This window comes from Phoca vitulina, unplaced genomic scaffold (genome assembly GCF_004348235.1).
Source record: "Phoca vitulina isolate PV1807 unplaced genomic scaffold, GSC_HSeal_1.0 scaffold4, whole genome shotgun sequence".
NCBI lineage: Eukaryota > Metazoa > Chordata > Mammalia > Carnivora > Phocidae > Phoca > Phoca vitulina.
In genome coordinates, this window is record NW_022589707.1 from 21,163,979 (window position 1) to 21,190,843 (window position 26,865).

At 39.3% G+C, this 26,865-nt stretch overlaps 1 protein-coding gene across 17 annotated transcripts in view; it reads left to right on the plus strand.

Moving 5' to 3' along the window:
- The window catches only part of CADPS2 (calcium dependent secretion activator 2), a 520,372-nt gene that overhangs the window by 174,661 nt on the left and 318,846 nt on the right, over window positions 1-26,865 (plus strand). For all 17 annotated transcript variants that reach the window (XM_032401664.1, XM_032401666.1, XM_032401671.1 and 14 more), the window contains exon 3: window positions 14,266-14,598. In XM_032401664.1, coding sequence (XP_032257555.1) covers window positions 14,266-14,598 — 333 coding nt within the window. The remainder of the gene's footprint in view (window positions 1-14,265; window positions 14,599-26,865) is intronic.

A 26,865-nucleotide genomic window follows, 5' to 3' on the forward strand; every position in this document is an offset into this window, starting at 1 on the left:
AAAATATGAATAAAAGCAGTAGTAGGTGAATCAGGTGAGAAGAGTATAACATGGGTCACCTTCAAGGTTATGTTCTTTGATTTCATTTGCTCATTTGTATTTTCTGCCTCATTTTTTAATGACCAGGGTATCACTGATTTCAAAACTTGTCTATACCCATAACCTTCATCTTCTGTTTATCTCCAGTGTAGCAACACAGTGGATACAGAATGGAAGGGTTAGGGTCGGGAAGGGTTAAGGAAGGCTCAAGGATGACTCCTGGATTTCTGGCTGGGGCACTAGGTGATGATGAGGATGCCATTCAGTGAGGTAGAAAAATAGGCGAAGCAGGTTTGGGGTGGAAGAGGAGTTCAAATTTTGAGTATGCTGGATTTGAGGAATCCAAGGAATTTATGGTAATGTTCACTACACATCTGAAAGTATAGGTCTATACAAATTCAATGAGGTAAGTGAAAACATAGCAAAAGGCATGATGTATGCTAAGTACTCAATTGTGATTTACTAGCAAATCAACCCACCATTGACTTTTATATTAATGATTTACTGAAATGTAAAATTTAATATTATTTTGGATTCCTTGATTTTATAGTATTCCCATGTGCAGTGCTGTATGAGTTTCTCTCTCAAAAAAGGATGGTGAGGGGGTGGTAGTGGTAATACCAATTTCAGTATAACAAGGACTTAAAAGGTAGAAACTTAATGAATCCTAACAGTAACTGAGGTGTGCACTATTAGTATCCCATTCTTTAGATGAGAAAAGTAGAGACCCACAGAGGCTAACCAATTTGCCCAGTGTTAAGCAGCTGTTATGTGGCAGGATCTATGTTTGACCTTGATCTGGTTTCACAGCTCCTGGTCTTTACCACTACACTATAGTTAGCTTGAAAAGCTAGCGTTTAAGGAGAGAGTGTTAGATGAGTCCTGTTTAGAGGACTTAGAGGATTGGGCCTTAGAAAAAAACTCCCAGCTAAAAGGTATTGGGAGTGCTAGTGGGAGGGTAGAATAGTGGTAACTGGTGAAATCTCAATGTAATTAGTGATAAAGGAGTGTGGGTGGGTGAGGGTGTGGGCAGGATGTATCTGAGAAGGGAAAGTTGAGCTCCAGGGGAAAGCCTGCTTACAATTAGGAAGTACTGATTCTGGAATTGATCTCTTGTGTAAAAAATGAATTCGTTGGGGGAGGGGCTCTGTGTAGCCTTTTTTTTCCTTTGCAGGTTGAGAGTGTTAAATAATTTTTATAATTCCCTCCTAATAATTGTCATTCCATTTGAAAGTTCAGTGATAAGCACAGTTGCCTGTGGAAAAGACCACTATGCTTTTACATCAGATGACCTGTATGTGTGTCCTTTCCCCAAGGCAGAACATCTCAGAACAGCAGCCCTCAGGCCAGTAGTGGCAGCATCGCTTGAAATTGTTGGAAATGCAGATTCTCAGGCCCCACTGCAGAGCTTACGGAGTCGGAAAATTGAGGAGTGTGGTGGAGGGGGGGCAGATACCTGTTTTAACAAGTCCTCCAGATGATTTTGATGAACATTCAAGTTTAGGAACCTCTGCTGGGTCTCAAAGTCAGTTTATGTTCAATAAAGAATGTATCACATAGATGGAATCAGAATGAAAAAGTATAAGTGAAGATAATTGTGCATCTTAAAGCAGTACACAGATAAAAGTTGCTATTGTTACATTAAGAGACACATTTAGGCATATTTCATGTGCCCAGCTTCTCTGATTTGTGCATGACTTGTGCATATAAATGCTTATTCCTTTCCTCTCCCAGTTCTGGTTTCTCTGCCGTCACTATTACACTGCGAAGGGATTTGTGAGAAAGCATATGAGTTCCAAAGTAGAAAGTTAGAAAAAACCCCAAAAGCAGAAAGAGCTTAGGGCAGTCCACGCACTAGGTTGGGCAGCCCACACTGGATGAAGATGGTTCCTAATACCACCTATTTAGTAAAGGTCTGAAAATATTAAAACAGAGGACAATAGATGAAATGCAGAAGGGAATTATATAAATTCCTAGGTTTGGGTTCATAAACCCAGCTTCACAAATGAGGGAGACCTAGTGTCCATAAAAATGTAGCTGAACTACGTCTAAGCAGGCCACCTGAAGGTGCATGGCATCTTCTGTGTTCATAGCACTGCTGCTGCTGTAGCTAGAATTACTCCTTTTCGTGTTAATGGTGAGATCTTACTCCAATGGCAAATTCACTGATGATTTCACTCATTCAGCCGATGTTGATCGACCTGGAAGTACAAGGGTGAACCATACAGATCCCATTGCTCTAATGGAACTTGCTTTCTGGTGGGATTAAGTTATAGTACAAATGTAATACTTTAAATGGTTGTAAGTGCTGTGGAGAAAAAAACTGAAAACAGGGCAGGAACTGTCAGAGGCAGAGTTGCAGTTTTAAATGGAGGAGGCTTCACTAAGAAGATGAACAATGGAACCAAAGACCTGGAAAGAATGCAGGCTCTGCACTGGAACACATATGTGGGAATTGCAGCATGTGTGGAGAGCCACCAGCTTAGTAAGGGGGCCTGTCACTTGAGCAGTGGTTAACCTGGAAGGTTGAACACCAGGTTAGCTGCCATTAAAAATTCTAAGAATGGCCTTGGAAGAACTTACATTTTCTTTGGTATTACAGGGGATAGAAGTCTGTGAGAACAGGACTACTATAGGGGAAGTATTGCTACTAGGAAACAAGGGATAAGGCAGAGGCAGAGAATCCTCAGACTCCCCACTGAATGTGAGCCCAACACAAAACTCCAATCCACGACCTTGAGATCATGACCAGAGCCGAAATCAAGAGTCAGACACTTAAACCCATGGAGCCACCCAGGCGCCCCAGAGCAATCCAAGTTCTGAAAGGGCTCTTGGATTTGTACCTTTGAAGTCCCTCACTATGCTGAAAACCCAATGCTGGGATTAAAAACCAACATTGTTGTTCCATGCATAGTTGCCATCTGGTGGAAAAACAAATAACTACAAGGTATAAACTACAGAAATTGATTCAACAAATATTTATTGAGAGCCATTAGATGCCAGGGAGGTTGTAGTTCAGTGATTTGGGGGCTCATTTTTCTTTGACTTAGCAGGATGTTTGCTTTGAAGATTGACTTTTCAGAATTTTATTTCATTTTCATTTTGGAACTTCATTTCTCTGCTGTAAGGAACTTCATTTCTCTGCTGTAGGCTCCTTGCTTGTCAAGAGTAAATAACTTGGTATCCTTAAGAGTCATGTTTTAGACACCTAGAATATGAAAGGGTAGTAGCTCATTCTCAGGTATCTTGACAGTATTGTAGAAAATAAAGCAACTTGGTTTTTAGAAATATTTTTTAGGATTTTATTTGAGTGAAAGCAAGAGCAGGATAAGGAGCAGAGGGAGAAGAAGACTCCCCGCTGAGCAGGAAGCCCGATGCGGGGCTCGATCCCGGGACTCCAGAATCATGACCTGAGCCGAAGGCAGACACTTAACCGACTGAGCCACCTGTGCACCCGGTTTTTAGAAATATTCTTTCTCAATTTTCTGTGTCAACATTAGTATATCACCAGTCTTCTCAAAAGTTTGCTGAGATACTGTACCTGCAGTGAAGGGGCCAGTGTTTGTTTTCCAATCCATTGTGGATTATTTTGTAAAATAAAAATCATGTGTTTGACGTATTCTGAATTGCATAACAAAAATAATTTGGATTGATGGAGGTGTAGATGGATATGTGAGAGAAATGCTAGACTAAAATGTCATTTGTAGAATCTAGGCTGGAGGTATATGTCAGAACAAAGGCAGTTGTTATGTGTTTTAACTTATGATTTCTTCACGTTCGATAAAGGACTGAGATTGGTTAAATGATTTTTCAAACCACTACAAACCTTTCTTTCAGTTTTTCTGTGTGGACACTTTCATAACAAAATGTTGGTGTAGAATTCTGCTTTTGGATGTCAGGGCAATGTCACATCACTGTAAGTTTCTAAAAATTCTCTGTACTTAGTGATGGACAGATATTAATAATTTGGGTACTGGCTTGGTCCACGGCTCACACTTCCCATAACACTGACTAAACTCTTAACTTTAGTATTACAGAATAAATTGTGTTAAGAAGGTTGTTACCCCTCTTCCACCAGTGAGGAGACTGAGCCAGGATGCTGCAGGGTTTCTCAGCTCGTGTCACGCCCTAAACACCCGGGTCTGATTCCCCTCCAGTGTGTGTTACATTATTTCCCCGCCGACAAAAGGAGTGGCACAGAAATGAGGGTGAAGTGAACAGAATTACAGAATTGACTTTGGAATATTGTAAAGCTGGAAGACCGAGCACATATTCTTCGTTCCATATAATAAAGGATTTATTGAACATTAGGTACTATGAGACTACAGAAGTAATACACTAAATTAAAATTTTTTCTGTATCATGAGGGAAAAAAATCATCTTTATAAAATAGGTAGAACAAAATAGCTCAACCCAGGAACTTAGTGTTTTTTTGGTTTTTTGGGTTTTTTTTTTTTTTTTTTTTTAAGATTTTTGTTAGAGAAAGCTCACAAGCAGTGGGGAGGGGCAGAGGGAGAAGCAGGCTCCCCACTGAGCAGGGAGCCCGACATGGGACTCGATCCCAGGACCCTGGGATCATGACCTGGGCCAAAGGCAGACTTAAACAACTGAGCCACCGAGGCGCCCCTTAGTGTTTTCTGTGGTACCATGAAATGTGGAATGAAATAAGAGTGAAGGGCATGGGTTGAGGGAGGGTAGCGTCTTTTTTCACTTTATATATTCATATAGAAATTTACTGTAGAAATTCACATTTGCTATGTCCTAGCTTTTCCACTGTGAACATGATTTTTTTTTTTTTTTTAACCCTAAACCATCTCAGTCTCGGGATTGGAAGGCCAGCTGGTGCCCAGTGATCTTGCTTCTCTGTGTATGTTTGTCCTTAGAGTGAATGACTTGGTAACTTTTTTAGTTTCAGGCTCTGTTGTTACAGGGTTAAGGAAAGTAAGCCATTGGCTTAGGGAGGTTTAAGGAAATCATTGTGTTGGAAAAATACCTATAAAGAAAACTAAAGGATCTGCTATTAGCTGATACTAGATTAAAAAAAAAAAAAAAAGCTTTCTAAAAACTCTGTAATATTGATAAGATGATAGGAATAGCATATATTTTTACCAATAAAAAGTTTCATATGTTTCAGATCTTTGTTTATTTGGATATAAACTTTTCTCAGTTGAACCATAAGACAATGCAAGAAGATTTTTGTAGCTTAGAGGGTTTAGATTTGCTCTAAGGGTAGTTAGGTTAGTTATAAGGAAGTGTCCTTCGAGAGCACCTGCTTTCTAGTTTAAAGATAGAGGTGTAAAGTTACCACTTACCTAATTTATTTTTCAAATAAAAGATTGTTTGCTATCAGTTTTTTTTTTTTTTATCATTTTTTTCCTACATTTGATAAGGGAATGGGACTGGTTAAATCATTGGTTTCCAAACCTTTGGAATTCATGGATCAGTGAACACCAAGGTCAAGTATAGCCTTTCTGTTTTTTGCCAAGAAAGATTAACCACAATATGAAAAAATTAACCCACAATGTATTAACATTGTACTATAAATAAGTGGCTTGTTGAACCTATGATTTCTATTATAATATTGAATAAATTTAGCTTTACTAAAATTACTTTGCAATCTACATTAACTTACACTGAATCAGGGAAAACTACATCTCACAGGGGTCAAAACACTACCTTTTGGATTCAGTAACTTTCCAGAGTACATTACTAATAAAAGGACCTCATGATTTTCTTTAAAATTTGAGTGTTGAATGATACCAGACCTTACAGAGGTTTAAAGGTGCAGGTCTAATGAAATTCATAGCCTAAGTAAGGGAGAAATACAGTGATGCTCTACAGAATTTGCTGTGGCATGAGGACAGCTATGTTTGATCCCTTCAGGGAGGATGGGGAGCCTCCTCCCTGAAGGCTCAGAATAAAGAAATGGTATCAAGCAGTGAGAAGCTTCATAGAGGAGGTAGAGAGTAACAGGAGAAACTTCCACCTCCTGATTATTTTCATCCACTCAAATCTGTTGCTCAGTTTAATGAACCATAAGCTGGTAAATCCCCAAATTGGATTGCATGGCAGAGGGGGGGAAGAAGAGGGCTCTCAAGTGAGACCGTCTGGGCTTAAATTTTCACTTTTCCACTCTTCCACTCCTGGCTACATGATCTCTGGCATGTTTCTTTTCCCCCTCTATGCTTTATTTTTTTAATTTCTTTAATTTTTTATTTTTTAAAGGCTTCAGAATAGATGCTAGCACCTACTTTGTGTTGTGAAAGTTAATAATCTAGCTTTTTTCAAAACGCTGTTTTAATCACGTGACTCCCTGACTTTAATGTTTGGAGAGCATTCCATGTTCTCGAGATAAAAACCAAATACCTTCCAAGGCTTATGAATCCTGTCCCTCCTCTCTAGCATCTTCTCATTCCGCTAGATCCTTACTCCCTTCACTGAAGCCCAAGGACCATTTCAAGCCCACTTAGACCAGCTGTTTCCCCCATCCACTATCCCTTGGTCTCCCCACATTTCCAAATGAGTTCCTCTCCATTTTCATATCTCCACTCACCTCCTTAGGGAATCCTCTGTGACCTCCTCAGATGGGTTCAGAACTTCGTTACAAACTCTCATGACTCCAGAAATTCCCAATAGTATTCACTAAGCTGCAGTCCTATTAGTTTCTGTAATTATTTGTTTTCCTCCAGTGTAAGTTCTGTGAAGGCAGCAAACTCATGTCTTTGGCTCCCTAGTACATTTCCAACACTGAGCATATTGCCCAGCACATAGTATGTTTTGACAACATATTTATGGAACAAATGGGTGAGGTATGGGGGAGGAAACTTGTCGAGTGTTGTGCTAAACAAGTGTGCCCCTTTATTGGAACAGAAATTATGTTCTCCAGAGAGGTGGAAGGGAAGACTGGAAAGGCAACTTGAAAGACCCCAGATGGATGAAGAGACTGACACAATACAGTCCCGACAGGGAACCTAATGACTGGCTTTGGGCATATGAAATGAGCTGATAAATACTGGTGTTGACAGTAGAAAATGAGAAATTGACATGTAGTGGGACTAAATCCATCACTGTTAAAAGGCTTCATGAATTGGTAACACCTGACAAATCATTTTAAAAACAGCCATTGTTTCTCTATGCACAGCATACATTATGGGAATTAGTAGTAGTTGGCATTATTAAGGAGAAAAAGGCATCTCTTATAAGTGGGGCTCTTGTACATTCTCCGTGTTTTTCTGGCGGAACACATGCAGGCAGCCTTCCCAGGAAGCATCTCATGGATAGCCACAATGATTTGGCAAACAGATAATGTTCTTCTCGTCATTATACAATCCTTCTGAAGCAAAGAAGCAATGCATGGATCAGATCAAAAGTAATGTGTGAACAATAAGTGCTTTTGTGGAAAAGTGTATTTGAAGTTTTATTTGGACAGTTGAGCAGACTTTTTGCAGATACAGTATTCTGTTGTAGTCCTCACATTTCAGTTTTGTTACTCACCATGACTTCTTTTAGTATATAAACTGAGCAGATGGATGGAAAGCACCATTGGTGGTGCTCAGCAGGTGCCTGTACAAGATATAACTCGCTAAAATATGGAAAACTGTGACTACATGCTATGTTACAGTTTTTTGATGTCCCCTTCCTAACTCCCACACTGAACTGGTTGGGTGTTCGGTGACATTTTCACATAAAGGTCACCGATGGGTACGGGCCAACATCTGTGGAATTACCAATCAGAATTATGACTGCCAGGGGTGAACCTTTGATAGGAGTGGGAGAATTTCGAGAGAAGAATAAGTACTGTTGCTTTTGGATTCCATTAGTCTCTGTTCTTCCAATATGTGACCTTAGGCCAGTTACTTCACAGCCTAAATCACTTAATCTATAAAAGAAAAAGATAAAGGCGGCATAGGGTGATTGTGGGCACAAAAGGAGATAACATGTGAAGAGCTGTAGGGAGACAGAATACCTGCTCATCAGTGAGTTTGTCCATAAACAGAATTCCCATGGCTGCTTCAGTACCAATATGGTGCCCTGGATGTACCCCAGATAGAATCTCTTTGAGGATCCTGGGGCTTAGAGCAGAAAGCTGGTATATATGCATCCAAGGCTTGGAGACCAACTTCTAGGACCAGCCTCTTTATATGGCCACACTTTATCTGCCTTTAATTATTTCTGTGAAAGGATACAATATTAAGATCATTTATATCTCCTGGGACTAAGTCCATCATTGTTAGTTCCATAACTTACAATACCTGAAAAATCTTTAAAAACTATCATTTCTGCAGTTACAGCAGATTGTCATTTATGCATTGTTTTTAAATAATATGCATTTTTCTTCACAAAACTAGTTTTTCTTTCCTCTGTGACATTACTCAGGCATCCTTCTGAGATGTCTTTCTCTCTCTCATTCATGTGGACAAGGTCTATGTCTTAGGTTAAGCATATAATTAAAAATCAGTAAATCTTAGTGGTTAATTGAAGTTATGCAAGTGCATGGATGGGGAAATAACCATCCATACCATTCATTCCCTCCTCATTAGCTCATTCCGTGGATATTTTCTAAGTGCTTGCTCTTAGTGCTTGGACTGGTGGTAGGCACTAAGATACAGTGGAGAGTGAAACCATCTTTGGCTTCATGGGACTTACACTCTAGTGAGTAAAAAAAATGGCACTAGAACCTGCACTTAATTATCACAATTACAAGGTGATAAGTACTTTAAAGGAGAAGAAGGGTATTGGGATTACATACAAACAACACAGGATCAGGCTGATTGAAGGCAATTGGGGAAGGAATCACTAAAGAAGGGTTGATGGAGTGGGATCTGATGAATTATTAAGGGATAGTTAGATGATGGTGAGATGGACAGTGTGAAGTTTTGGAAAGAAGACGAGTGGAGCTAGTGCATGGAGAGTGAGCAAGGGAAAATGCCTAGTGATGAAGCCAGAGTGGTAGTTTGGAGCTATTTGAAGTAGGACCTTGGTGGACAATTTTGGTGGAAAGTCAGTGAAGAATTTGTAAGCTGGAAAAGGATTGAAATGACCAGATTAAAAGAACAAAAAACAAAAACTAAAAAAAAACACTAGTTTGATACTACTGAAGGGAAAAAGTTGGGGAAATGGGAGTTGGGTGGCTTTTAGGAAAATTTGTGAGGCAGGAAGGCTAGTTAAGAGGCTATTGCTCTTAGCCAGCTGAGACAGAATGAGGGGCATGAAGAACTCTTGTGGGCACAAGAAGAGGCAAAGATGATCTGAGAGGAATTTAGGGGCTGGTAGGATCATCAGGGTTTAGTGACAAGTTGTAAGTTGGGAAATAAACATAGAGAAGATGGAGGAGTTGAGAATGGTTTCCAGGTCTCAAAAGAAGTAGGATCTGACATTCACTGAAGCAGATAGAAGGCAGAGCAAACAATAGGAAAAGTCATGCATTCCATTATGAGATTTGTCCCACTGGCACCGTAACCTTACAAGTAAGGAGAGCTATTGATTGGTATTAGCCATGTCTGAAGCTTGAGTGATACGAGGATCATTTGTTGGATCGCATTTTGTGATGGTGTCAGAATTGGGAGCATGTGCAAAGTGGATGCTCGTCAGCACAGAATCCCAAAGGGGAGCACGGAAGAGAAAAGCAGCCTTCTTATGATGATGGTAGGCCTTCCTTTCCTATACTTCGGATCAGAGGAGGACTGTTGCTTACTCCTGCTTTCAGATCATTACTTTTTCCTTCCTCATGCAAACTCTCTCTTGTCTTCCGGAGTGTATTCCTTTCAGTCATACCACATCTTATACGTTCGGTTTTTTAGTGTGTATCCATCTCCTGGTTCCTCTCACACAGGCATCCATAGCTCAGGAAATCTGGGAGCTAGATGCCTATCTAATCTTCTTTAGCTTCAAGAGAATTCAATGTCTATAGATAGTCCTTACTTTCTTCAACGAATCTTTATTCAGCTCTAATTATAGGACAGGCTCCATATTAGACACTGGATTCAGAGGCATACAAAACTGAGTGTCTGCTCTGGTGGTACATACTTTCTATTTTGGGGAGACAAATATGTATCTGGTGCCATGTACTAAAAAGAAAACTAGAGCAAGATAAAAGGGTAAGAATGACAAATAGGCGGGGGTGCGGTGGGGGGGACTTCTTTCGGAAAAATGATATAACGGAGACCCACATGAAGCAAGAGTAAACTGTGTGGGTATGTGAATGTATTATGTATTGCTGTATAACAAATTATCCCAGAATTTAGCAACTTAAAATGATAAATATGTACTTGTCATCTCACAGTACCTCAGCATTAGGAACCAGGGAGTAGCTTTTAGCTGCTGTTTCTGCTTCGGGTCTCACATGAAATTGCAATCCTAATCTCAGGAGGGCCACATCATCATTATTTTGTCATCCATACCTTAAACTACCTCTCTTTCCTGACTTGTCTCCCTCCTTGCCTAAATGCAGTTTCCTAGTCCAGCTTCTTGCTTCTCTCTCATTCCCTTTTTTTATTCCTGCTTCCTAAAAGAAAAGATGTTTGCTGTCTTAATTTTGGCAACTTGTCCTCTTTCGTCTCCTGTAGATGGGCTCCCACTCTCTTCCACACCAGGAAATCTCTGTCAAAGGTGACCTCTGGTGATAAAGACCAGTCTATTCTTAATTTAGTTGATTTCTCTTGTGGCATTTGATTCTCTTTCTCTTGAGATGCTCTCCCCTCTTGATCGCTATTATGGTATTTTGCTTTCTGCTTCTCTGACACTACCAGCCTCTCTTGGATCAAGCTCTTCTGCCAGTTGTTTAAATGTAGGTATTTCTTAGAGTCTTGTTCTTGACTCTTTGTTTTTAGTTTACTTTGTCTTCAAAGCTGACCCCTACCAAAACTAATAATCCCTGATCCCCCCCGCCCCCCCCACAAATATGTTGTTCGTCTGTATTCTTCTTTGATTAATGGAATCTAGGCACCCCAGTTTAAAAAAAAAAATCATCAAAATTTTCCTGCCTTTCTACATTCTGTAAATAACCAACGTATGTTAATTCTGTCTTCTCTAACTCCCTCTTGCCTCTCCCTAGTTCTCTAGCCCATGACCTTTGCCCTAGGTCCTTCCTATTTTTACCTGGTCTGCTGTACTTGTTGGATAACTGATATCCCAATCTCTGTTCTGGTTTATTTTCATCTACCCTTGATGCTGCCACCAGTTTTTTTGTGTAACTCTTGTTTCTCAGCATGTTAATACCTGGGTTGCCCAGCCATCACTGACTCTCAGTTATCAGAGAGAGCTCAGATCCCTTGCTTGGCACACAGTGCATTTTGCCATCTGGTCTCTGTTGGTCTGCTTGGCACAACTTTTGCTCCCCTCACCCTTAAATTTAATGCTCCTGCAGGATGAAAGTCCTTACATTGCCCTCAAAAGGCCATGCTGTTTATGCCTCTGTGCTTTTTATTTCTGTTGTTTTCCTAAAATGTGTTTTCTCCCTTTTCCCCTTCAACCCACAGGTCATTCAAATCACAGGTCCCTGTCTTTGTTTTGTACCCCATTTATCCTCAACCTTGTTCCTAGACAATGGAGTTCATAACTTACTTTTCTTTACTCCCCTTCAATAGGCTGCCATTCTTGTTCTTACTGTATTATTTATCCTGTCTCTCTCTGGTTGTGTGAGCTTCGAGGGCAGGGTCTCTGGCCCATTCACTCTTCTGTCCCCTCAATACTTAGCAAAAGGCCTGACACAAGTTTACTTAGTAAGTATCCATAAATAACATGTAATTTGACTGAGTTAGTATGGTTTTAGGTAGGGTTTTATAGGGGAGTTAACACTCCAAAGACTTATTATTAAACTTTCTTCAAAAAACATTGTTGGGTTACTTGGTAGAATTGAGGACTGAGTTAGGCAGAAGTTGAGAAAAAATAAAAATCCCTGCCAACTTAAAAGTATTAGATACCAAGTAATTGAAAGCTTTTTCTGAAGCCAGCATTAAGGTATTTATATTGCACATTAAACATATCTTGCTGTTCCAGCTTTGTACGCAATTACCAAATTTTTAAAAGTTGTTTATCTCAACTCTAAATACTCTCCCATAGAAAGAATGTTACTTATATTCCTGTATCGGGGTGCAATCTGGAGACAGAAACCACACAACTGAGTAGGGAGAATTTAATCAGTGAGAGATTGGTTGCAATGGGTAAGGAAAACTGGAGAATATAGGAGTAGTAGATATAGGGAGCACAGCATCCAGGGAAGGAACAAATCTGGAAGAGGGTCCTGCTCCCCACATCTCAAAGCCTGGGATCCAGACCTCATTGGAGAAGACGTGGCGTGTCCTACTGCATGGCAGAGAGCTTGACTGAAGTGCCACACTAATGGGACACCTGGGGAGTCTGCCTTCTGAGGTGCGGCACTGTAGAACTCACTGGGGATCTGCCCGTGGGGGTGGTGCACTAGGAAGCCACCCTCAGGCTGGGAATAAGCTGCCCACGTGTTCGTGCCACGTGCCTGCAGGTGTAAGAAGAGAGCCCTTCCCCCTTCCTTCCTCCCTCCAACACTTTGTGAAGTTGTGCTAACTGACACAGGCAGGGTCCTGGGAGGGTGGCACAGAAAAGTGATAAATTGACTACTTTGATTCCTGAGCTTCCATATGTTCCCATTTAACAATATAAAAGTCTCATAGGAATTAGGAAAAAATACGTGTATATATGATTTATCTTGAATTCTAGTACCCAGTGAGAGTTGTGCAATGAAATGAGGGTGGCAAAGGAGATGAAATCACCCTTAATGTGTCCCGAAGTAGTTAATGGTATTCTTGGACAAAGTACATTATGGAATATATTTTCGTTCATCTGCATAAAGTAAAGGCATTATTCTTACACCTGTCTCTTAAGAATTAGTTTCAGCTTAGAAACAGAAAATAAGTCTTTTCTATACTGACTGAGGCACAGCTGATAAAGAGACAGGAAACGTTGTGTGTATGTGTTAAATGTTTGCCCAATGTAGAATTTACAACCCCTATTTCAGTACATTAGCCAAAATATTCGAGAGTCAGGAATCCTCTGGCCATTGAGCAAAGATAGGAAACAACATTTTGGGTGAATGACTCTAAAAGGGGAGAAATCAAATATTGGGGAAAAGTTTGGAGTCAGGTGACGGTCAGTAGGACCAGTGAGGCCACTTTATACGGAACATGAGTGCTGCTTACCCGACACGCCAGACAGACATGATGATAGTCCAGTCCAAGTAGTGGGGTCCTAACTCAGTACCATTATTCTAAGTCAGTTTTTGGGGTAAAAGTTGACATGGATTTTTGTTTCATAAGCTTAACAGCTCTAACTCATGGGGACTGCACTGAATAATCCTACAGGCTCTTCTGGGAGAATTTTTTGTCGTCATAGGAAAAATAGGAATAAAAGCAGTGTTACCTGCTTTGAAGAGGATTCTTAGGACTTGATGACGGAATAGATATTTAATGAATCTTGACTGATATTTATTGATATTTGGGTCTGTAACTTAGAAGAAAGGAGAGTTCTAAGGCCAACTCTGATGTTTTGCACAGTAAGACCTTATTATTACTCATCTCTTCCTGTCAATTTCACGAACCTCTCTCTCTCTCTCTCTCTCTTTCTGTGGTTGTCTTTGTTTGTTATTGCCTGGTACTAGGGAACATCTAGATATTTCTTACAGATTTTGCTTTTCTGTCATCCATTCTTACCGGCTCTGAGACATGTGCAAGAAGTTGGGGGACTGGTGAAGTCCGGGATGGGGGGACGGTTGCACCCTAATCCCCCAGCTATGGAGCAGCTTTGATTAAGTTATACATGCTGGGTACTGACTTGGATACCAGCTATTGACCTTCAGATCCTCATTCAAATAATTGGGAACCCCCTCCCTGCTGAAAAACTAGCCAGAACTCTAAAGTACAGATAAAGAAGTTGAGTTTACATCTCCAATTAACTTCTTAACTCTGAAAGGATTCAGTTGCAGAGATGCCCATGACCTTCAGGTGGGGGTGCGTGTAGTTCAGGTTGGCTCATCATACGATTTCTTAGCTTTCATTACTGCCTCTTGTAAACATTTCATCATTTTAGAAGATTGGGGTCCTTCTTTATGTCATTATTTACCATATGTTATAAAACATTTTGAATCATTGTGGAATACTTGGTGTCATAATTCTGGCTGGATTGTTAAAAGCAAGGACTGTTAGTGTTCCTGTCTGATTGTAAATGGGTTTTTTGTCTGTTTTTTGTGTCTCCTAGGTTTTTCTGAAGAGTGATCGAGTGGCCAGAATGGTTCAGAGTGGAGGGTGTTCTGCTAATGACTTCAGAGAGGTGTTTAAGAAAAACATAGAAAAACGTGTGCGGAGTCTGCCAGAAATTGATGGCTTGAGCAAAGAGACGGTGCTTAGTTCGTGGATAGCTAAATATGATGCCATTTACAGAGGTGAAGAGGATATGTGCAAACAGTCCAATAGAATGGCCCTAAGTGCTGTGTCTGAACTTATTCTGAGCAAAGAGCAACTCTATGAGATGTTTCAGCAGATTCTGGGTATTAAAAAACTAGAACACCAACTCCTTTATAATGCATGTCAGGTAAGTGGTCCATATTTCCCATTCCCCCACCTGGCTCAGAATGAACATCAAATATTTACAAGCCTATGAAAATGTACATTTTATAATCACTTTGCCTGCAAAGTTGAGTGAAAATGAATTTTAATAAATTGAGTAGTGGCATTTGAAAGAAACTTTGAAAGAATTATTTGATAGAGGGAGAAGAGTATCAGTACATTCTATCCTGTAAGTAATCGTTCCCATGTGCCTTATGTTAGGACATCAGATTTTCACCTATTGGGTACATAAGGGGAATACCCCAAATAATAAAATGAAAATCAGCTGTTATCTAAAAAAGCTGGGCAATTTATAATAAGCAGGTATTCCTGAGTGCAAAATAATTTTTTTCATAGTTATGCTGGTCTTCTGAGTTCTATGAAATTGAAACTTCCAGAATTTCTTTAACCCAGCCGGATAGAAATGAATGAAGATGTTGCTGAATTACAGAATTTAGAGATGACCAAATAAAAAATATTCTTTCTCTTCAGTTGTTATTCGACTCATACATAGGACAAATTGAATAAAATGTCATGTTCCACATCTTTCATCTTTGGGCCCTATGATTTGTCTAATAATGTATTCATTTCATGTTTGCATTTTGTTTATGTTCGTGGTATAAATTATTTAACTATGCCCTAATATACAATTTAAATAGACAAAATTCAGGCATTTTGAAATTCGTGCATTAGAGTTACACTTCTATAATGTACATACATTTACATTTATTTTTAATCTTTTCACAAATCTTCTCAATTTCTGCTTTCTATGTGTATGATTTGCTTTGCATTACTAACTTGTGAATCACTTCAAATGAATAAATTGACAGGTAATAGTAAAGCAATGTAGCATCTTAACCCTGTGAACAATTCATGCATTCATCATAATTGTTTTCACTATTATTAAACCAGGTAGCTATTTGATAATAGTGGCAGATGACTATAAAACCACAGTCTTCTGTTTTAAAAGATTAATGCAACTGGGACTTTATATTTTTAATGAAACAGTAACTCACTTGTACAGCTAAATATTGATGAACAGGACTTAGTTAAATTCAGATTCACACATTTGGTAGATATTTATTGAGTATTTATTCAAGTTTTTGACTTGCTGGGTGTTGGGGAAACCAAGCTGAGCAAATGAAGATATTTGTTCTCCATATCTCCATATGCTGAAGTCTAGTAGAGCAGATGGACCTCTAAAATGAGTTATAACAAATGCATTGAAACTTATACTGGGTGTTACAGGGTCATAACATCCACTGACGTCAGGTTTTTTTTTTTAAATAAGTGCAGCAGTGTTATGTCTTTTTATGTAATTAACTCCTTTATCATTGTATAAAATCCTTCTTTATCCCTGATAATTATTTTTTTTTTCTGAAGTCTGCTTTGTCTTAAACTAATACAGCTACTCCAGCTTTCTTTTGATTAGTTAGCCTGGTGTCTTTCTCTGTTTACTGTTAACCTATCTAATTCCTTATGTTTAAAGTGGGTTTCTGGTGGACAGCATTGAATTGCCTCTTGGTTTTTTGTTTTTGTTTTTTTTTCTTTTTAATCCAGTCAGACATCTCTGTCTTTTAATGGCTATGTTTAGACTATTTATATTTAAAGTGATATAGTTGGCTGAAGTTCTACAGTCTTAGTTAAGGGTTGTCACTTCCTTGGATTTGTCATTTGTCCCTTGTTCCCTTCCCCACCCATTTCTGCCTTCTCTCATTTGAATTGAGCATTTTATGTGATTCAATTTTATGTGATTTTCCTTTGATGTGCTACCTGTTTTTGGGGGGGTTTTTTTGTTTGTTTTTTTTTAAACTTGGTTAGGAGTAGTTTAGTGGTGGCTCTAGGGTTTACAATATACATTTTAAAATATTCAAGTCCATATTCAAATAACATTATAAGTCTTCAAGTGTAGTACAGCTGTCCTAGAATAGAGAATTCCCAATTCCTCCCTCCCATCCCTTGTGACATCTGTCATTTATTTCACTGATATTTCTGTCCTTCATTACCGTGATGTTTTTATCATCTAGTGCATTGTTACTATTATTGCTTTAAATGGTTAATTTTTAAATATTGAGAATAAGAAAACAAGAAAAATAAAAATTTTTGTATTTTACCTTCATTCCTTCTCCTGATACTCTTTGTGTAGACCCAAGTTTCTGACCCAAGTGTCATTTTCCTTATTTTTCTGAAAAACTTCTTTAAATACCTCTTCCAAGGCAGGACGACTGGTGATGAGGTTCTCAGTTTTTGTTTGTCTGTTTTTCCTTCATGTATAAAGGATAATTTCACTGAATATAGGATTCTCAGTTAGCCTTTTTTTCTCTTTCAACACTCCGAAGGTTTCAATTCATGCTTTTCTTGCTTGCATGCTTTCTGATGAGAAGTCTGAAGCTCCTGTGTTCTGACTTCAGTATTTTCTCCTTGTCTTAGTTTCCTGAGTTTGAGTATGATATGCCTAGGGATAGGCTTTATGATTCTCTTGCTTGGCATTCTCTGAACTTTCTGTTTCTGTGGGTTGGTGTCTGTCATTCAGTTTGCGGAAAATTCTCGGCCATGATTACTTCAGATTTTCCTTCTGTCCCATTCTCACCTCCTCCTTGTAGTCCAGTTATATTTGTGTCACCCATATTTGATATTGTCCCACAGTTATGGGATGTTTGTTTTTGTTTTTTTCTCCTTGCATTTGAGATTGGGAAGTGTATGTTGACCTTTCTTCAAGTTCACTGACTCTTCCTCAAAATCCTCAGGTCTGCTGATGAGCCCATCAAAGGCTGTGTTCATTTGTGCTAGTGTTACTAACCTCTAGCATTTCTCTTTGAGTCTTTCTTGGAGTTCCCATCTACTTATTTACATTACCCATCTGTTCTTGCATGTTTTTAACTTTTTCCATTAGAGCCCTTAATTTATTAATCTAAGTTAAACTCCCTTTTTTTTTTTTTTTTTTTAATAACTATAACATCTCTGTCACCACTAAATCCCATTGGGATGCTTGCTTTGTCTCTCCAGTCTGTGTTTCTTTTTCTCTTTTGGCATGTTTTGTAAGTTTTTTTTGAAAGCCAGGCCTGTTGTATCAGATTATAAGAACTGAGGTATAGGGCGCCTGGGTGGCTCAGTTGGTTAAGCGACTGCCTTCGGCTCAGGTCATGATCCTGGAGTCCCTGGATCGAGTCCTGCATTGGGCTCCCTGCTCGGCGGGGAGTCTGCTTCTCCCTCTGACCCTCCCCCCTCTCATGTGCTTTCTCTCTCATTCTCTCTCTGTCAAATAAATAAATAAATAAATAAATAAATAAATAAATAAATCTTAAAGAACTGAGGTATATTTGCCTTTAGTGTGAGGATTTACATTAATCTGACTGGAAGGTAGGCTGTGTTTAATGTTTATTGTAATGTTTGTAGGTACAAGAAGCTTCACATTCTCCTAATGTCCTTTTGACTTGAGGCTTTCCTAAGTATTCATCTTCAGAAAGAGTCTTACAGCCCCTCTGCTGTTACCCTGGAGCTGTGTTGGTGCTGTGGTAGAGTGTTGGGGAGTAGGGACTGTTGTACAGTCTGACTGCATCTCGGATTTGTAGTAGGCCTAGGTCTCGGGGCTGTAGCCTTCACAAGTGTTTCTGTCCCTTGTCTAGGAGTATGGCTTCCCTTCCCACCATATGCCTTATTCCCTTCCTCGCTTAAAGGATATCCAGTCTGTTTCCTTGAAGTTGTGCCTCCTCTTCACTCAGGTGTAGAAGAGATCAGAAGGCTGCAAAAGACTGCAGAGGGTAGCCTTTTCTCTCTCCAGCAGGGACAATTATTCAGTGTTTCGTTTTGGCAAAATCCATCCCCCTTTGTTAGGTAGAAGAATATGGGAGGTTTAACAGTGGCTTTTCTTCCCTTCTTCCTGCCAAGTCCACATGGGCATCTTTCTTGGATCCCTACAATGAGAACTTGGTGGGATTACTATAGACCCCCCCCCTTCTGATGACAGCACCAGGAGTTTCTCACTCTCTGCACTGAGCTTCTAGTAATTTGTCCAAATTACTTGTCAAGTAAGTAGTCCTACTCTTTATGGCCTCCACTGACTTCTGTTTCCAATATTACACCTCTCTGGTTTTGATTGTGTCTCCAGGTGTTGGGTTAGTGGTTTGCCATGCAACCTTAGTTCTCTGACAAGTCCAAGAAAAGTCATTGATTTTCAGGTTGTTTAGCTCTTTATTTTAAGAATGGGAGTGATGACTTTGAATCTCTTTACAGGTCTGAGCTCAAACTGCAATTCCTTTGGTTCTGAGATTTGAAAAGCCCTTAAGGGTTATTTCTTTGATAGACTTGAGAAAAATTACAAAAAATACTTGTATAAATAAAGGAAGAGCTTTATTTTGAGTAACAATCATTTTATGAAATCAATGAAATAATGAAAATGGACGAAAACAGCTGAGATTCTTTTTTCTTTCTCAAGGGCATATGTATCTTATTTGTTCTTCCATTGTGTTTCAACAGAGGTCTAAAAAGAAAAGTGATAGAAAACACAGACAGTAGACTGCCCTTTACAGGAAAGGAATAGTCGGAGAAGAGGAATAGTGGAGCAGGGGCTGGGGGAGTGGAGAAAGGACCTTAAAGCTAGCTGAGCTGTTGGAACCTGGCTCCAGGTATAGGTCGGTGAAATTTACTCCACTTTCCTGACATCTCAGGAAAGGCTTGGAGACTTACTAACTGTAACTCTCTGTATTTGTTCACCCTTAGCTGGTCCCTTGTTTTTTGCTGATAGGGGTCCCCTAGGAAATCTCTCAGATATGTGCTTGCTTCAGGGTCAGAAACTCTGTATACAGAGCTGTTCTGCTAAGATGTGCAGGATGGCAACAGCCAGACAGTCCCTGGTACTTGAGAAAGGAAAAACCGGAATGTAAAGGGAGCGGCGCCAGAGCCGCAGCCTGATGCCACCCGAGCTTCCTGTGGTCGCAGTCTCAGCCCAGAGCTGTAGGATCAGCATCAGGAATGGAAAAACAGAAAAGCAGAGGTGGTTACATTATGTTTGATTAGAGCCAGGAACTTAGTAATTATCAAAATTAAGGCATGAAAGTAAAACCTGAATGTAGAGGATATCACAAATTATAAAACTAGGGATAATTGAAAGAAAAATTATTACATGTTTCCAAAAAATAAAGAATAAGAACGATCCAGATATTTCATAGATTAGCTTTTGTGCTAGTAAAACCACCTGCCACACTTTGGATTCTTTGGTTTGAGAGAAATGTGTTTGTATTGCTGCACATTTACAGAACAAAGCATTAGGTAACAAAGGAAGGAGCTCATTCTAAAATGAGCAACATAACAATATAAGAATCTGATATTGTTAGCCATGATTTACTTGACTAGAAGTACGGTGAAGTAACAGGACAGAAGGAAGAAGTCTGTTCATGAAAAGTTTAATTTCAGAGTAGTTTTAAGGAAATGCAGTGAATTTCAAGTAAATACAGTTATACCTTTAAAGAAACAGTTGATATTAAAGGTATGTACTTTATAATCTTGTTAAAAATTTTTTCACCTATTTTTTAATAAAATGCTGCTACTTAAGTGGTACTAGTAATCAGCTGCCTTTGAACAAAAAATAGATTATTAAAGATTATTTTAAAATGTGACAAAGGGTGTAATACATTATGTTCAAGTCATTTAGTTAACTTAGTCTCCATAATCACGTACAAATATAATAAGAAATTATGTGGGGCGCCTGGGTGGCTCAAACAGTTAAACGGCTGCCTTCGGCTCGGGTCGTGATCCCAGGGTCCTGGGATCGAGCCCCGCGTCAGGCTCCTTGCTCGGCGGAGAGCCTGCTTCTCCCTCTCCCTCTGCCTGCCTCTCTGCCTACTTGTGCTCTCTATCTCTCTGTCAAATAAATAAATAAAATATTAAAAAAAAAAAGAAAGAAATTATGTGCCAAGCAGTGTGTTGAATGATAGGAACACAGAGACTAGACCTACTTATTTGCTAGATTTATTTTTAAAAGAAAAAAAAAAAGTGCCATTGTAAATGCAAACAGTGGTGTGGTGAGATCCTGGCTCTGTGTTCTTGAGGTTGAAAAGAACACAGTATTGGAGGAGTGTCATGAAAACACCAGAATAAGATGCTAAAGAGGTATTCTGCCAGGAGGGATGAGTATGTTGTAAAGTATCCAAAATAGCTTTGGCACTTGGGGAACTCCAGGTCTTTGTTGCTGCTGGAGTATAAGGAAGAGAAGGGACCGTGGTTTGAGATGACAATTAGCAGATGTAGGTTAAGGGTGTTGCAAACTGGAGAGCGATTCAGTCCTGCAGGACCAGAGTGTGCATGGTGGGGTACATCGTACCATATCAACAGTAACTCTCCTCTTACTTCTTAATTTGTATTTTAAGAGATTTAGTAACTGAATTTGACAGCTATCTGAATCCTCATCTTTTCTGCCCAAGGCTACCTTTATTAATCTTTCATAATCTCATTCCATTAACTGAAAAAAGTGACCCACCCATATTTACCCAAGAGTCCAAGGAAATTTAACTGAAATCTTCCTCTAAATATCCCTCCACCCTAATTTCTTATAGTCTGAAGACTGTAAGAACTCTGAGTGATACTACAGAACTGTTGCACATTTTAAGGGATAAGCAGGAATAATTTACAAATGGTTAAAAAGTAGTGTTCAGGGGCACCTGGGTGGCTCAGTCTGTTAAGTGTCTGCCTTTGGTCATGATCTCAGGGTCCTGGGATGGATCCCTGCATCAGGCTCCCTGCTCAGAGTGGGGGCGGGGGTCTGGTTCTCCCTCTCCCTGTGCCCCTCCCCCCTGCCACGTGCCTGGACAGCTCGCTCGCTCCCTCAAATAAAAAAAAAATTTAAGTAGGTTTATGATACCCTTTCTCTAGGAATTTTAGCTTTGGAGTTTAAGCACTTTGGGTTTAAGAGTTTTAAGGAAATCAGCAAATCTAGGCAGTTGCTGTGTTTCTTCCCCTCTCACTGTGAGTCTTACCTTGGAAGATCTGCATTCAGGATGTCAAAGGAAAATAGAAGAGGGAGAAATGTGAATGCTCAGGGGAAATTGCTATCTGCCTTTTACCTCTTTTGTCTCAACTGGTGTGTGATTTGATAATACTTTTTATTTAATATAACTTGTCTACTTTGGCAGAAATAAAGCATACCCTACAGAGGCAGTTAAATTTGATAACAAAAATCATTTTCAAAATAAGAAAATAAAGCTGTAGAAATGACAATTAGGAGGTTATACTTTTCAAATCTAGGTAATTTTAGAGCTCAAAATGCTGAGGAAAATCTTCAAGTAAATGTCATGAAATGGCAGTTATGTTTTAGGATACAGCAAGAAGAAACTTCAGACCTTAAGAATGAGTCAGTTTTATAGTATCTGATTTTTGAAATTCTGGAGTTAATAATTGGAATGGCCATAATATTTATATACATGTTCATTTTTTTTTTTAAGATTTTACTTGAGATAGAGTGTGCAAGAGAGAGCATTAGTGGTGATGGGGGTAGAAGGGGAAGCATACTCCCCACTGAGCAGGGAGGCCAACTCAGGGCTCAATCCCAGGATCCTGAACCAAAGGCAGACGCTTAACCATCTGAGCCACCCAGGCACCCTACATGTTCACTTTTTTTTTTTTTTTTTTAATTTTTACTTGACAGAGCAGGAGCAGTGGGAGGGCAGCAGGAGAGGGAGCAGCAGACTCCCCGCTGAGTGCGGAGCCCGATGCATGGCTGACCCCAGGACCCAGAGATCATGACCTGAGCCAAAGGCAGATGTTTAACCAACTGAACCACCCAGGCACCCCCACGTTCAGTTTTTTAAATGAATGTGTCATGATATAAATTAGATGACTCTGATTTCATTTAAATGAATTTGGATATCTGATTAGTAATAACGAATTAATTTCCTCTCTAAAAATTAAAATTGTTGTGAATACAATTTTAATATATTAAATCAAATTATAGGTTTTATCAATAAGGTTTGTTTCATTTGACTATGCATTATTTTGGTTTTTACCTATGGCCTATATGTAAGGGAACTACGTAAGAATATTCCTAAGTAAGATTTCTCCTAAAATGTTTTAATTCACTTTTTCACAAATTGGACTAGATCACAGATATAGGCTACCGTCAGACATTCTTTGCATTTATTTTTAGATTTTTCATTACCCAGATCTAGCCTATAGAAAGTAGGGTGGTATTCCAACTTTTCCATTTTTTATTTTTTTAAAGATTGATTTATTTATTAGAGAGACTGTGCGCGCGCACACAGAGGAACAGGGAGAGGGAGAAGCAGATGAGGGACTCAATCCCAGGACTCTAGGATCATGACCTAGCCGAAGGCAGATGCTTAACTGACTGAGCCACATAGGTGCCCCATTTTTTAAAGAGAACAGACATCCCAGAGACGAGGCATCTTTGTAGTAGTAATAGGGGGGTCGGGGGGGGGGGCGGGAGTATTTTTGCTAATGCACTTCAAGACCTGCTCTCAACTCTTAATGAAAAAGGATCATATGGATATACCGTTTCAAGTATAAGTAATTATATCTTCTTCATGATTTTTCATGAAAATATTCTATCAAAATTAAAATGAGATATTTAAAAATGTCAGCAAGGGAAAATGCAAAAATGACAAGATTTGGTTCTTTAAAGGTATTTGCATGTGGTGAGGAGACAGATCTATAAAGAAAATGTAATGGTAAAAAAAAAAAAAAAAAGAAAATGGTATAGTTAAACAGGATGTTACTGAAAGTATGTATACAGCCTGATGTGAGGATGCGGATGGCAGTATTTTAATTTAATAGATGATAGTTTGCACAGATTTCTTTAGTGTTCACCCTGGCTGCACATTAGTGTGACCCAAGGAGCTTTAAAAACCACTGGACACCTGGGCCCCACCTCAGACTAAGTGAAACAATCTGTGGAAAATAGGACCCACTGTCTATTTTTAAAAAGCCTTCTTTCTACATTATGGTGATGAAGATGCACGGTTAGGTTGGGGATCCCTGGCCTGACTGTCCATTGAAGATTTAATGCCATGGTGACCTCAAACTGTAGGGGAGGCTGAGAAACCATCTAGCAATGTGTCCAGGAAGAAAAGGTGATTTGGCAGTGTGGAAAACCTAATTTTCATTTGGAGCTTTAATGAAAGTTTAATGAAGATTCTAAGAAGGCACAAATTCCTGAATTTTAGAAGATGGAAAGAAATTTAACAGACAGGTGGAAAATAACATTTACAAAGGCACAAGGAGAGTGAAAAGCTTGGAATCTGTTAGGAAGGTATGTCATGTGTATTGCTGGAGTAGCAGGAGATGAGGCTACAGAGTTAGGACTTGAACGTTAAGGGTCTAAATGCTAGCCAGAAGAGCTTGGAATTTATCATGAGCTAGGGAACACAGGTAGGCTGTAAGCAATGACATGACAGGAACAGTTTGGGATTCTGGAAAGATCCTTCTCTGGGGCCTAAAGAATGGATTTCGTATCTTCCATACCCTGCCACCCTGTGGGCATGACCCAGCATTATTATTTATTTATTATTTTTTTTCCTGCTCCTTGCCCTGGTATGGTCCTGTTTTATTTCTCTGTTGCCCGTGAAGTTCCTAGACTACTGGATTGAACCCTAGGAGTCTGTTTTCACGTTCTCTTGGATTTATGCCCTTCAGATTCTGTGCTTCAGAATCCTTCTGGGCTCCCCCCAAACTTGGGAACTTTGGCTTGAGTCAAAACACTAGAACACCTGATTGCTTGGAAAGGGACAAAGATGGAAGTCTAGGAATTCAGGCAGAAACTGGGAGTCCACTTGGGTCTATAGCATAAGACCTACCATTTACTAGAACTTTGAGTAATACCGCCTATTCTTCTCCCTTTCTTTTTATAGAAAAGGTAGTATGTTTTAATGGCTTTCTTTCCATTTGTTAATGTTTATATGATGCAGCCTGTGTTAACCATGGTCTGATGGGGCATCTGTGATTAGGGTTTTCTTTCAACATAGTGCCTACTCTAGTCAAGCACTGTTCTAGGCTCTCAATATATGGCATTCCCTCTTCTCAAGGAGCAACATCTTTGGAGGGAGAAGTGTGGGGGAGAAATCGGGAGTTCTGTTTTGTACATGCTGAAAACGAAATACTAAATGTCCATGTGGAAATGGCAGGTGGTGGTCAGGTATGCAGATCTGAAATTCCAATGAGTCATCAGGGTTGGCATACGGATTTGGGAATCATTTAGATAAAGTTAGTATTTGAAGCCAGGGGACACTATGAGATCATTTTAGGAGAGTCTGGAGCTCAAGATGAGAAGGGGCCTAGGATAGAGTCCTATGGACACCAGGATTTAGAGGCTGCACAAAAGGGACAGAGCCAGTGAGGTAGGAGGAAAACCAGAGTGTGGTGTCAGGGAAGCCAAGAGAAGATCTGTCAAAGAAGGAGAGTGTTTATGCCACAAGCTGCTCAGAGGTCAGGGAAGATGACAATGAAGTGACCCTTGCATGTGTCATGGTAGAAGGCACTCTTGACTGTCCTGGAGTCAGTTAAAAGTAGAACCAGGAAGGTAAGAAAATAGAATTAACAGAAAAATCTTTAGGGATCAACGAGTAACAACATTATATATTCAAGAAATCCCTTCTATATAGTACTTGGAATCATTTTATTAAATTTGTTGGGCATTTACTGTGTGCCAAGCTCATGCCATCAGACTTTCTTCTTAAGTGTTTATTACTTTTCAACTTTTAGAAATGTATGGCCCAGAAAACTTAACACCTGTTTCTTTTGGTAGATGGTTAGACCAACTTCTCTGTTTTTACAATCCACTTTAAAAAAAAAAACAAACAACAATTTGAAAAGGCTGAGGAAGAGAGGTTGACACATTCTCACAAAAGAGTACCTGGTGATATTTCATGCTTTGAGCTGATTATCAAGGTCATAATATCCTAAATCCTCTTTGCTTTAGAGTATAAAAAATTTCCATTTACCCTAATCACGTTAGAGCAGGGCCAACTGATCATTATCTTAGTAAGATTTTACTTGTGTAATGGGTGGCTGTGATTGATTCTGGCTATTTGTTACAAACTTAGAGAAAGGCCTTTATTATCGTTCACTGTTTAAAATGATGTCATTTTCTATTTGTGAGTGTTTTCATGATTCTGATATGAAGATCTCCAGATTAATAAGGCTTACCTTTCTGTCTCTGAATCCTCACCAGAGGTTTGTGAACTCATTTTGTACATGGTATGGTACCAAGAGCAATAGTGTTTGAAAAATATGGATAGGTTCACTACCCTGTTTTTGAGAAACGAGATGCTACTGTGATTGTTGCACTGAGTTAGATCCACTGAAAAATACTGTAATGATTAAAAAAAACAACAACAAAACAAAAACTCATTCTGCTTATTTTGACTATCACTGCCTTTTACCCTTTTCACTTAGGTCAGCTCCTCTGCATTCTGTCTCACCATAGCCCAGGGCAAACTGATGAATCTGAAACTCCTCAGACACAGTAGGTTCAAAATGCCATTTTTTTTTTCCTCATCCTAAATGTGTGGCTCTCCTTCTATTTGTGTTCAGCCTTCCGACTCCTAACCATCAGTCCTTTTATGTCTTCCAGCCCAATTACCTGCACTGCTGCTTTCTCCATAATACTATATCATCTCTTTCACGTCCATGGCCATTGCCATAGCTCGAGACTTTAGTACCTCCTAGATGGAGCATGGCAGTAACTTCTTAACTGCTTCCCCCTTCCAACTTTACATATTTTTTTGCCAGATTAATATTATTGGAGCACCATCCTGTTCTCATCATGACCCAACTTCGAATAGAGAAAACATGGCTCCTCTCTGTCCACAGAATGAGGTTCATACCCGTTGTTGTTCCATCTGGCCCCCACCTGACTTGCTTATGTTCTTTCCCATGTAGCAGTTCTTTACATACCTTGTGTTCTGTGTAAACTGAATCACTCCCTGTATTTTCTTGGATTTTAATTTTGACTCCTATTATTCTCTTCACTTGGAATTCCCCTTCTTCATTCTTCAACACCCAAGAGAAATTCCCTGCTCCCGCCCCCAGTCTTTTTTCTTAAATATTGGGGGAGGAGGGAAAAAAATGAGGAATTTACAATTCCTTATCATTACCCAAAAGCCTATCCTATTCTACTTTGTATTATATGTAAATTTATATATAATAAAATATATACATAATATTATATATATTTATATATAATAAATTCTAATTCACTTTAATAGCTTGAGCATGGGATATTTAATCTTTGTACCATTAATTCTAC